The sequence below is a fragment of the Cryptotermes secundus genome, unplaced genomic scaffold (genome assembly GCF_002891405.2).
Source record: "Cryptotermes secundus unplaced genomic scaffold, Csec_1.0 scaffold271, whole genome shotgun sequence".
In the NCBI taxonomy this organism is placed as follows: Eukaryota; Metazoa; Arthropoda; class Insecta; order Blattodea; family Kalotermitidae; genus Cryptotermes; species Cryptotermes secundus.
The window spans coordinates 470,682-484,289 of NW_019731219.1; the positions used below are offsets into that span (position 1 = coordinate 470,682).

The 13,608-nt window shown below is 38.4% G+C and overlaps 2 protein-coding genes across 5 annotated transcripts in view; one reads left to right on the plus strand and one right to left on the minus strand.

Moving 5' to 3' along the window:
- Positions 1 to 1,936, minus strand: part of LOC111866425 — a 34,684-nt gene extending 32,748 nt beyond the window's left edge. For 2 of the 4 annotated variants that reach the window (XM_023855365.2, XM_023855364.2), the window contains exon 1: positions 1,556 to 1,936. In XM_023855365.2, coding sequence (XP_023711133.1) covers positions 1,556 to 1,756 — 201 coding nt within the window. In that variant the 5' untranslated portion in view covers positions 1,757 to 1,936. The remainder of the gene's footprint in view (positions 1 to 1,555) is intronic. The other 2 variants (XM_023855366.2, XM_023855367.2) reach the window with 2 other exon arrangements.
- Positions 1,937 to 2,389: 453 nt separating this feature from the next.
- The window catches only part of LOC111866440 (wee1-like protein kinase), a 15,790-nt gene continuing 4,571 nt past the window's right edge, over positions 2,390 to 13,608 (plus strand). The window contains exons 1-5 of the mRNA XM_023855409.2: positions 2,390 to 3,240; positions 7,705 to 7,831; positions 9,336 to 9,463; positions 10,540 to 10,764; positions 12,700 to 12,860. Coding sequence (XP_023711177.1) covers positions 2,723 to 3,240; positions 7,705 to 7,831; positions 9,336 to 9,463; positions 10,540 to 10,764; positions 12,700 to 12,860 — 1,159 coding nt within the window. The 5' untranslated portion in view covers positions 2,390 to 2,722. The remainder of the gene's footprint in view (positions 3,241 to 7,704; positions 7,832 to 9,335; positions 9,464 to 10,539; positions 10,765 to 12,699; positions 12,861 to 13,608) is intronic.

Here is a 13,608-nt window from a genome sequence, read left to right on the forward strand (position 1 = left end):
AGGAATGAACCAAACTTCGGGAGGGTGTTCCTTATGTTAAAGTATGCCGATATAACCCAAAACACCTATGTCCAAAGTTGAACGGTTACGGAGATAATGGCCCAAGAAAAGTGTGGTCTTCTGGCAGGTCCACGCACTGTACCTCTCAGCTGAGAGGCCTTATCTATGTTTGTCCTTGAGTGCCGTGATTCAACCTAGCCGTACTTATGTAGTTCGCTTTATCAGAACGCGCAGTCAGTCATATTATGTCAGCGCTTGCCATTCATGTGTCATGTATAGTGCTTGGAAACTCTAAGGACAATTATGACATGGCGAGCGAGTATTTTGTACTTCAATTTTATGGCTTCATGTCATTCACAAGTTAGTTTGATGTTACGTACATTATTAACATTACAGAATCCACATATTCCTGCGTTTTAATATGTATTTTGTAATCAACAAGTGTGCAACGCCGGTCAAAGTTTGACACTTCTCTGGCCATTATCTCCGTAACCGTTCAACTTTGGACATAGGTGTTTTGGGTTATATCGGCATACTTTAATATATCTGTTGCAATATGATGTACATGCATTTTTTAGAAATATTCTGTACTTCTGGCTCTATTCTCAAAGAGTATCCCACTGGCTTCACTTACAAGCATTTATTCCCTACGTGATAACCTCAAAGTTCTGCATCACTGACTTGTAAATAATATTTCATACATGTCTATCAATATACCAAATTTTACATGTCTTGCTCCAGTAGATCATTAATTTCCACTGTCAAACTGTAACCTAAATATGATTTCATCTAGCCATCATTCTGCCATACAAAATAATTACCTTAAAAAAGTCTGCTGAACTATTACCAACTATTGCAGAGCACAGATTATGTGGTGTTAATGTCACACCCACCTCACAAGTTTGTGTATCTGCCATGCTGTAATGACTGATTTACGAAAATAAATATCATTATGTTGTAACGACTTTCAATGGCATGACATCCACTGTTTCATGAAAATCGGTCATTTGGTTTAGAAGCTGAAAAAAAACGCACACACACGCAGTATGGAGATCTCATATACCTATTTTCCATCAAGGAAACCTGACCCAAAACCACTTTCACATGCAGGTTTCAAAGACACTGCATGGGCATTCTCACACTGAGAATGTTACAAAATAAACAAATGATATAAATTAACCGACTTACACACAAGTGTGCTACACAGCGAACTGTCTAGTTCAAATAACTGTGCCACACTCAAGCTGCCACTTCCACTCACCATTACTTAACCTCAAATATGTCACTGAAAGAAGCAAATATATAACTGCTAAATTCTTATAATACCAAAGGGAAAGTAAACACATGCCCACAGTAACTGTGATTATGTATGTACAAACTAAACTATAATCACACAAACACTGACGTGTGATTGGACCCTGGTTCCTTGCCCTTTGGAAGTTCAGGTGACAAGTGCCGAACGGTGCAGAACACCTACTGTTAATCTCGTAGGTATAAATCAATAACAAATGTATCAACGCCCTGGACACGTTACTCAAAGACTCAAAATACTTACAATGGTGTTGCCTCGTGAATTATCCCCTTTCTGCAGTTCACAAAGGTTAATACTGTCATAAATCAAGATGCTACTTTTAAACCACACAATTATCACATCTCTCTTTTCGAATTTTAAAACCTTCATACCATGAGGAGATAAATGCTTCAAATTATCTGGAATTACCCATTGCAAAACATTAAACCTACATGTATCATTCATTGTACTGGATTTACGCTCCTACATTCCCAACTTCAGTTTACTTAAACGACTTAAACACTAATTACGCTAATTATTATCCCCTTCTCGTGAACTGACAACCTAATATATGTACAATAGCCCCAATAGACCGATGTAGACCTCGAAATCGGTGGGTGTCAACTCGGTCAACTCAATACTATTGGCGGGCAGGACAACGGAAGTAGGTAGAGCTTATGCCATGAACTTGCTAGGCTTTATTATGCGATCCGTGGACACGATCACGACGTCCTAAAGCTATCTGGCGATAGCAACCATAGCAACGACTTACAAGTACAGTTTGTAAATGTATAATTTTATCATACCATTCAGCACTACATTGGGATTTGTGATGGACAAAGTGGCGATGGGCCAGGTTTTCCCCGAGTACTTCGGTTTCCCCTGCTAATCTTCATTTCATCAAATTCTCCTTAAGTATTATCTCTGGCACAGGTATTGTTTAGTAATACGTGCCTTGCACACATTAAACGTTGAGGTGCATATCTATATGTAATAATCCGTGGACAAAATTTATTGGCGGGTTTATACTCTATTCTGCCAACATTTGAGTCTGATGAAATTATGTATCAGTACTTAATTATTTGATACGGGTCTTTCAGTATAAGGAATTTGTGCACTCTTTAACGAAATTAAGTATTCTGCTGACCTTGATTAGTCTATAATATTGATAATTGTTAATGTTCTTAAGTATTATAATTTGCTATACACAGTGGATGGTGGCCTTCCTGAATTACTCCACCAGTAAGCTGCATAGTCAAATTACGTAAGACGTTGTCGGTTATTGAGTTTGAAAGTGAAGGTTTTTCGCGGAGTTTAGAGGTAATAAGTTCGTCGGTTATTGAGTTTGAAAGTGAAGGTGTCTCGCAGAGTTGAGAGTTAATAAGTTCGAAAGTGAATTTCTTGTGTAAGGAATCTGTTTCAGATGTAATAATGGAAGTGGTACAAAAGTTGGACATTGAGTCATACGCCTATGACAGTGAATTCGACATTAGTTCGCTTACAGTGAGTTCTGGATGTGATGCGAGTATGGAACAAGGATTTGACATCTCTCGTGGAGATTTCCACTTTAGTAGCCCAATTCCAAAGTTTACCCTTACCGCAAATTCCGACGATTCTTCACCGGAACATGTGAATGAAAGGGCTTCAAGGGTTGAGAATTGCATTTCATTGCGACACCGTAGAAGTTCGCCACCATATAAAAAAGTGAGAGCGTTAAGACTCTTTCAATCACCAGCTACTCCGAAAACATTGCTTGAAAAATGTTCAGATCACACGCCGGCTACTCCAGCGGCTCGCTCAAGGTTATTTAGCAGATTTGAGAAACCCAAAGGGGTAGCATGTGCCTATCCAAAATTAGATAAACCATCTGTAAATATCAACCCTTTTACTCCAAATGGCATGCTGTTAATGTCAAAGAAGCGAACACGATCCAAAAGGAGCCTTGTGGGGTAAGTGATCTGTTAATATTTTATTTTGTATTGTCTTGTATTTTCATCCGTTTTGCTACATAGTAACACTTGGACAAGTCATTTGGCAATATAAGTTGTTTTATACGATGCCTGTATGCAAAGTAAGATTCAGGAATATAGCTAATCATATAAAAAGGAATACAGTGTTGTAATAAAAACTGCAAAAACAAACTATATTCATCATATTGTAACGTGTTTCGTTACCGAAGACGCCTTACGGATCGTTAATTGGTTTATTTAACAATCTACAAATAACGGCTACAATTAATTATCACAATATTACGGGTTTCCACAGTTTACAAACCCCACAACAAAATCTCTTAACACTGTCTTCAAGTATTAATAACGCGGGAGCTGTACAAGTCTCCCTGAAATACACACTCTGAGTATAACTGTACTACAGCACTCACTATGTCTTGAAAGCACACAATAAGTCTTCCGCTCGCTGACTTCTTAGTTATCGCACAATCGCAGGCTGCTATGTTTCAACTCGGAACTGTCTTCGGCGATGGCCAGGTTATAACTTGACTCGGCGACTGTTGCTATATGTCAACTCGGCTCGGCGACTATTACTTTATAACTCGGCGGCTGTCACAGTACAACTGACTGGTAGCTGCTGTGCAGTTCACTTATATAGCTGCAGTGCTTGGCTGTTGCGTAATGAGTGCCACGTTACAGTAGGAAGTTGATTACGGGTACGTAGCGTTGCGCGTTACGTCACTGCGGAGGGGTGGGAGGGGAGCGCTGACTCACCCGCCGCGTCACTGCTGGTGGGGGGGGAGTTCTCCTTTGCGCAACATGTCACAATATTATAGATAACTGAAATAACCTCCTAAAGTATTGTGGAAATTAGTAATTAGAGAAAGAGGGCCCCATATTGACTTGTTATATTTATTTATTTCGTCTCTATAGATAATTGTTACATGATATAGGACAAGTCAGTTACTGTACATTGGCTGACTACAATAAGAGAATAAAGTTACAATACTTACAGTTGTTTACAATAGATTACAATAGTTAAGATTTCATATAGTGCTAGGTGGAATCCATATTAGGTCCCCTCGGCAAGTCGGCTTCCATATGTCCTGTTGTACCTATACTGGTGATAATGCTTATGGAGAATTTGATGGAATGAGGATCATCATTTTTGCTCTCTAGAACAAGTGGTTCAGAGCCAATAAATTTGCATTGAATTTTGACGATACAAGTGTCATGAATCTTTGTACTAACAGCAAAACATACATTAATCAAAATACAGCATATGACAATACAATTGAAGAAATACAAACATCTTAATTCCTTGGCCTTGACAGTAACTTAAATGGGGGAAGGGGTTGAATGTATTATCAGTATACTAAGTTTATCATGCTTTGCTGTGAGGACAGTCACATCACTCATGATAAAAATGGAAACTTCAGCATTAGTTTACTTTGCTGACTTCCTTTCCATCATGCAATATGGAATAATTTTCTGGGGGAATTGAACAGACAGCAAATAAGTATTCAGCATCTAAAAGAAAATAGACTAATTGAAGGCATGTAAGGAATTATTTAAAAAAATTGATTTTCTTCCACTAGTTAGCAAATTCTTACTTCAATTATTACTGTTTTTTTGTGGACAATATGGAAATATTTCTAACAAATTTAAAGGTGCACAATGTAATTACAAAATGTAGAACCTTCATGTTCCGACTGCTATCTTTAGTAAATATCAAAAATCAGTTTACTGTACTGGAATTGAGTTATTTGGTAATCTTTCTGCTACAGTCAGATGTTAGCAGCTTTAAAACTATCTGCTACCTCCTCCCGTTATGAAGATTTTACCTCAGTCAGAAATTATCAGCTATAAATATATGTACCTAACAATGGTGATAATTATTTTTGTGCAGTTCTCTGTTATGAGAAATGCCTGAAAATATGTAAATAGGTACTAGAACTTGTAGTTATATTTATATTGGAAACAAGTAGTGTATTTGTGTTACAGCATGTTATACATCCTTCTAAATTTTTAATACCAAAACTGTCATGCAATTTCCTTAGCCAGTTACGTAATTGATGCCTGTCCTGGCCCAATTTTTTTGTTGTATTTTAATCTTGCCGAGATACTATGTGTAAGCTGCTATTTTAGCCCTTTGGCTGTTCTGTTTCTGATCATTTGTGTGTTGCTATAAGCCATATATTTCTTGTGGGTGTATACATTTTAAACTGTATTTACTGCATTGAAAGGGGCATGGTGCATTTGATTTTGCTACATTTTTCTATATTAGGGAAGCAGATGGTTAATATCCATTCACGTTATGGTGTCTGGCTTAATTAGCTTGTTAAGAGCATTATAAAACAGTCTTTCCATCTGTTTGGAAGTCTTCCTGTGGTTTGGTAGTATAATTTATTGGGGACATGACTCAGAAAGTGTTCTTTCCAGTTTCTTACAGAGGTACATACATGTGCCTCCTCCCCCCTAAGCTTTGGTCTTTTGACATTAGTAGCATATCCAGTGCGACATATGACAGTCGTGACAGAGTGCAGTTATAGGCCACAGTTGGTATATATACTTCATGGGAAGGTCAACTTGCAAGTTCAGTTCATGTTGCGAGGCTGAGAAAAGATGTTCAGCTCATGTCTGTGTGAGTTTTCATATAGAAGAATGTCACTGCAGTTAGAATATGTTCTTGGATGATGTCACACCTGTACATTACTAGGGATTCTGATTAGCCATTGAAATGCTTACATAAGATGGGCCACATTCACATGGTTGTATATTGTAAAATTAAAAAATAGCAGACCATGTTTGTATTTTTAATTAGTTCATTCCATCTTGAAGAGACTTGGTCCTTCTGACCTGAATACTGCTTGAGGTGTACCTAAGAACTGGAGGAGGAAGGTGAAAGAGAGTTGAAAGTGGAGCAGATTCTGTAGTTCCCCTCTCAGATTGATGAAGATTGTGTGTTTTATTCAGCTTCTACCTGTTTTTGCCAACAGGGTTAGAAAACCCTGTTGAATTTTGTAATTGTCAGAAAGTTATCTGAAGCCCATTTGGCCATTCAGGTGGGAGAGATAGATGATCCCTGAATCAACTTTGGCTGTAGAAATTCAGACTGGTAGTTATTTTAACGAACCAACAGCCTGTACACATTTAATATTTTTTCTTCAATATCATTCTGGTAAATCACTGAAGAGTTACTCTGAAGCAAGTTGATGTTATGTGTGGGCCAGCCAGTAGTAATCCCAAACCCCGATACTGTATTAAATGTTCACTCAGTCATTTTACTCTTTGTTTCAAAATGGCATATGTGAGATACACTTGGAACAAGAGTTTACGTATGATGCTTGTGCAAAAAATGGTCGTGTAAGGAAAGCAAGGAGACGATCCTGATGTAAATGTCAGAATATTACTGTTCCCTTCAGAAAAACTATTCATGTAATTGTAAATTAAGACACAAAAGATAATTCGTGTGTGCACATGCACATACTGTTCACAGTGACTGATGTAATTTTCTCATATCCAAACACCATTCTTTGCTTAAATCATGTCATTTTTCATAGAACTCATCTTTTGTCAGAATATTGTCATCTTCACTGTGATCATATATCCCCAAAGTCATCACTTTATGTAGATTTGTTGTCATTCCTATTCGTAGTGATCTTCCATCGATTAATTCCCAGTTGATTATATAGTTTTATGCCTTTTTATTTACTGCAGCACATTTCTGTTCTTTTCCTCTTTCATAATTTGAACACCACTAAAGAAAAGTATATAATTTTTCAAGTTTTCTGTACCAGAACCTTTCTTTTCTGTTAATACTACTACATTCATATGCATCATTTCCATTTCAATATTTCTTCCATTTCATTTTTACTTCCTTGAACTTTCCATGTGCTGTATTTTGACATCTTTTCCAGAACTGAGAAGTAAGATTATGAGATCACCTCTTGCTGTGTGTCTATGTATATCCCCCCCCCCCAAACAACTTTTGAATGCCTGAACCAATCTTTGTGAAACGTGGTATATATATCATAGCACCTGAGCCCATCTCAAGAGCATAATTCATAAATCCCTCCCATCAGTAATTGCAACACTACAGCTTCTCAAAGTTGGCTCTGTATTTTTACTGGAATTGGTTTTCTGTAATGGATTTCATAAATTTGAAAGCATTCCAAAATCTTCTTCTGAGTGAAGACTTGGTCATTGTTAACTGGTAGGTTTTTATTTTACTTGTAAAGATTTTGAATGAAGTTTTGCTGCATTCCTAGTTTCTGATAGGAAACTGCTGTGTTCAGAGTGTTCAGAATCACTGAGCAGAACCTCCTGTTTAATTTCCAGTAGAGGCATAGTTTTCAAGATACATATATTAAGTATTGTTCTGTGATCTATATTTAAAAATATGCCAGAGTTTGTTACCGCTGTTAGTCTGAAGTACTAAAAACAATCGTTAATTACTTTCAGATCACCAGCTGATGGTCCTGATGTACAAAAATTTGAAGTGAATGACCATGAAGACTCTGATTCAGAAGTAGAACAACCAACTAAGAGACTGGCACTCCAAGATTCTAACATTCCACGATATCGCAAGGTGTGTAGCATTCTCATGGTATATTTCACTGAAATCCATTTATATATTATTCTTGTACAACAGTAGTTCAGCGTTAGTAATTGTTTGTATGGTCATTTATGTTACGGTAGACAGCCGATGTCAAGTTTAAGTGGTATGTTTGAAGTTTTGTGAAGAGTGTGAGCTTCAAAGTTGAAATAATCTGTCTTGTATGTGGTCACTTGTGTGTAAGTATGACGCTGTACTATAAACAATTAATGTATTCCTCGGTTCATACGGGAGAATGGCATTAAGCCTCAGTAGTGTCTTTCATCTGTGCGACTCGGACACACCTCGGCTTAATGAGGGGAGTATGGGCCCCATGTTGGGCATTCTCCTGTAGCCGTCCACCGACTTACAGCTGCCACAGCTTTCGCTTGAGCTAGAGGTCTTTTTCTCAGGAAACGGGTGCTTCGGAGATGGGAGTGGAACACACTTCTAGGTTTATGAATCCGGGGCTCCAGAACACACCGTGGATTGCAGTTTTAATTTAAAGTTTCATTAATGATCAATATTTACATTATTCTCCAAGCTAGCTGCTCCGTCCGCCGACTCGCTACCACTACTGTAAAACACTACTCTGTTCTCTGTCTATTTTTCAACAACTGTCCTCCTCAGCTCCCTATAACTGACTTCCCCCTCTTTACCAGTCCCCCAGTTGGCCTGAAAACAAAAAATAGAAACATAAATGAGAAAGCGAAGGGTTGAGCCCGACATCTGTCCTATATCCGTATTTTGGAGATACCCATAAACCTTTGTAGGTCTTCAAGGCACACGAGCAGGGAACCCAAGACCCCTCCTGGCTGGTCTCGCACAAGGTCAGTTTATGGGTTTATGATACCAGGAGCAAACTGGCGACGTTAGGTACTATAGTGAAACCCTAAGCCTAAGGAGGACAGTAGCTGAATTACAACTAGGCGATCCCGGGATGGTATCTCGCCAGAGGAGTGTCTCTCATGGTGTTAAACAATGCATAAGTTGTTCATACCCTTAATTAAATAATTTGGCGAGGGACGTACGGTTACAATACTCCCCCCATTAAGCCGAGGTGTGTCCGAGTCGAACAGATGAAAGACACTACTGAGGCTTAATGCCATTCTCCCATATGAACCGAGGATTACATTAATTGTTTCCAATACACTGTCATACTTCCACAAAGTGACCACATACAAGACAGATTATTTCAACTTTGAAGCTCACACTCTTCACTAAACTTCAAACATACCACTTAAACTTGACATCGGCTGTCTACCATAACATAAATGACCACGCAAACAATTACTAACCCTGAACTACCGGAGGAGTGTCCCTCATGGTGTTAAACAATGCATAAGTTGTTCATACCCTTAATTAAATAATTTGGCGAGGGACGTACGGTTACACACTTTATAATTTCTTAAATGTAGGCAAAGTTGAAACAGGTATAATCCATCAGATCACAAAGAAAGCATAATAAGGAATACAATTTAATTTTATGGTTTTTCAGGAGTTCCTTGAGGTTCGTCTAATTGGCACAGGCGAGTTTGGTAGTGTCTATGAATGCATCAACAGGTTGGATGGTTGCACATATGCAGTAAAGAAGAGCATTAAACCTGTTGCAGGCAGTGCGAACGAGTGAGTATTCTATATCCACAGTATAGTTTGTTGTTTCAAACAGAGTTCAATTTACTGTTAGTTACATTCCCTCTCTTTGATTATGTTTGGCTACCTACAGAGAATTGCAGTTGCTGATGTTCACATCTTCCAATAATTGTTGCATCACAGTAGTTATGAGTGCAGCCTGGCTAAATGTTAGGCATAGCTTGACACTGGAGCAGAACTTTGATTACCACAGAATACAGTATGGACATACAAGGGTTGGACAAAATAACGGAAATACTGCGGGGCACGCTGTAGCTTAGTTGCTTGAGGCACTATGCTACAAGCTGGAAGGTCGAGGTTTCAAGTCCTGATGAGGTCATTGGATTTTTATCAGTTGACCTAATCCTTCCAGCTGCACTATGGCCCTGGGGTCTACTCATACTTTAACGGAGCTGAGTGGCAGGAATTAATTAAATAATTTTCCTGGGGAGTAAAGCACAGCTGGTGCGTAAGGCTGACAACCTTACCGCCATCTTTGAACCAATTTTCTAGATAATGTGGGACCCTCAACATCTCACAACCCTATGGGCCTTCACAGCCTGTTACAGGGATAGCTTTACTTTACTTTTTACAGATACTGTAGGTTTTGGACCACCTTCGGCGTTCGATACAGCTACAGCCCTTGGAATGGGCTCTTACAAGTTTTGAACAGTCTGTAGTGGAATTTTGTACCATTCTTCTTTAAGAACATCTTAAAGCTGCTTAAGCTTAAATTAAAATTAAAATTGAATCAAATTGAAAGCGATTTTGGAGATGGGAATCTGTTCCTCACTCGAGTCTCCAAAACTGACTGGATTGGTTCAGTGATGTTCAAATGCAATGATTATACTGGCCAGGGAAGATGTTGAAGTTCACCTTAATACTCTTCAAACCATTACTGTACAGTTCTAGCTGTGTGAATGGAGGCATTATCATCTTATAAAAGTGTGTCATCATTTTATGACACACTATGGTGTAGGTGACTTGTTGTAGGTGTGTCCTAATGAGGCATATAGATGGTCACCATATTATATTTTTGTTCCTTTTATTAATTAAAATGTTTGTTTCAGGAAAACAGCACTGAATGAAGTGTATGCACATGCAGTTTTGGGCCAGCACCATCATGTAGTGCGGTACTATTCAGCATGGGCAGAGGACAACCATATGATCATACAAAATGAGTTTTGCAATGGTGGAAGTCTGGCAGAAGCCATTGAAGAACGTCAGCGTGAAAAAAGGCCTTTCACAGAACCAGAGCTGAGGCGATTATTGCTTCATGTTTCAGAAGGACTAAGGTGTGTATAACTCTTCAGAAAATACCTACATGTAGCTGGTTTGAGTTGTTCTAGGCAACATTCATTGTGAATTATTTCCTAAAGGAATGTAACAAGGATAATGTACTGACTCCAGGGAGCTGAGTCCTTGAGAAGCTGCTAGTCACTCAGCTTCTCAAGACTTTCCCAACATTTTATGGAACCCAGAGGTTCATTGCTATGTTCACAAAAGCCTTCCATTTGTCCCTATCCTGAGCCAGATCAGTCTAGTTGATGCCATCCCATCCCGTCTAAGATCCATCTTAATATTATCCTCATACCTATGTCAAGGTATTCATAGTGGTCTCTTTTCTTCTGGCCTTCTCATCAAAATCCTATATGAATTGCTCTTCTCTCCCATGCATGCTACATGACCAGCTAATCCCATCCTCCACTTTATCATTCCAATTATATTTGGTGAGGTGTACAGGTTATGAAGTTCCTCATTGTGCAGTTTTTCATCCCTCTTTGGTCCAGATATTATCCTCAGCACCCTGTTGCCAAACGCCTCCTCCTACCTATGTCAAGGTATTCATAGTGGTCTCTTTTCTTCTGGCCTTCTCATCAAAATCCTATATGAATTGCTCTTCTCTCCCATGCATGCTACATGACCAGCTAATCCCATCCTCCACTTTATCATTCCAATTATATTTGGTGAGGTGTACAGGTTATGAAGTTCCTCATTGTGCAGTTTTTCATCCCTCTTTGGTCCAGATATTCTCCTCAGCATCCTGTTGCCAAACGCCTCCAGTCTGTGTTCTTCCCTTAATGTCAGAGACCAAATTTCATACCCATACAACCCGATATGCAAAATTGTACTTTCATGTATTCTAATTCTTATGTTTTTAGACAGCAGGCGAAAGGTTCTGAACTGAATGGTAGCAAGCCTTGCCTGAATTCAATCTCCTCTTATTAATTTTCTCATGAATCAAATTTTGATTGGTTACTGTCTTTCCCAAGTGTTTGAACTTTGGCACATGTTCGAAGGATCTGTTAGCTAGCTTTGTGTTATGATTCTTTCCCTGAATTCTGGTGATGGGATATCAACATATGCTTAGTTTTCTCTGCATTTACTTCTGGACCTTCCTCCATACTAGTGTCATTTAACAGCTTCTGTGTTTTTCTTTATGGTATTTATGTTATCTCCTCCCAGTACATTTACATCAGCAGCATAGACCAGCAGCTGATGTGACCTAACTGTAGCCACTAATCTTTATATGGAAGGATACACATCTATCATTATAATGGCCGCCAGTCACTTGATGGGGGATACAGTCGACAGTGTATATCAGACCTATTTTAGATAGTGGACAGTGTCAAATGTAATACTTGTGCAGTCCAGTGGAAATGCACATTCTTCTGGATTTATATTGCCAAGTAGGCAGTTCAAGTGCTGGGGCTACCTTGAAATAGGCCATGGCTACTTCCTGCATTCCCCTGTTCCTTTTCAGAACTTAATGAATAATTTTTCGTTTGAAACCATGCCAATATGAAGTCATCAAACAACCTGTCAACCAACCAGATTAAGTCATAAATTCTGTTTAGGAACAGTTCAGTTAACTATTGGAAAGCCCGAGAGAAATTTAAATTTTTTATTCCTTTAGTCCCATTTCCTTACCCTAAGAAAAATTAAGCTCACAGGATCTTGTAGGTCCATTATGTTTCTCCCTGTCTCTTTCCCCCAACATCTTTCATTTGATAAGATCAAATTTAATGAAGTATGGAATAAATGTCATGCTCTGCACTTACTTCACCTTTGTTCTTTTTAATTCTGTGCTAAATACAATACAGTACTACTGTAAGTATGTAGACATTCCAGCTGGGAGATGTAATGAGTATAAATTGAAATTGTTAAGAACCTTTTAAACTAACTGTGCATGAAGTTTCAACATATAAGAATATTTCATATATTTTCAGATATATCCATTCCATGCAGCTGGTCCATATGGATATCAAACCTGGAAACATATTCATATCACGAGATAAGAGACTGTATACCTTGCATGATGACTCAGCAGATGATGGCTTTGAGGAAGATGATCCAGTCTCCACAGAAGAAGAAATAACATATAAAATAGGTAACTTTTATATGAGAAAAGTACATATGAACCCTTTGAGCTCACAGTTGGAGGGTAATGTCACATCCTGATATTATCATGTGTGTATATGAAGCCAATGAGATTTTTGAACTTCATTATAAAATATTGTCATTTGTAAAATTATGAAATTTTGTTTAGTAACATGGAATATGAATTTCTTGCCAAATTTGGTTGATCAAATTGTTTGCGAGAATAGGCTTCAAAAAATATATTACAACACGCTTACTGCAGTTGATCTCAAAAACACATGATGACCAGCTTGTAAATATTGAAGACAGAGTGGAGGCAGAAGAATTATGTTTTCTTAATGTTAGATGGTGAAGCTAGCTGTGGCTGGGATGATGGTTTATAAACAGGCAGGTTTGGGAGATGAGGGATGTATAGTGAAGCCCCCATTTTAGTTTTTTGTGGGGAGCAGTGGCTTTGAACACTAAACTGAGGAAAATTTTAATGGAGAAAATTTGAACTGAACTTACTGAGTTGAGATTATTGAAATTAAATGTTATTCCATATTCCGTATTGAGGGACTGGGTTTCCCCATGCACTTAGACCAGTTAGTGGTCCATTGTGCGTCCCCCTTTAACCCGTTGCCGTGGTTCGACGTGTATGTTTCATCAGGGATTTAAATCGTCTGGGGGGGTTCGACGTGTATGTTTCGTCCAGCTGCACACCTATGTTATAACGCCCATAATAATTGATGGTTTTGCTGTAGATTGTTAGATTTTTC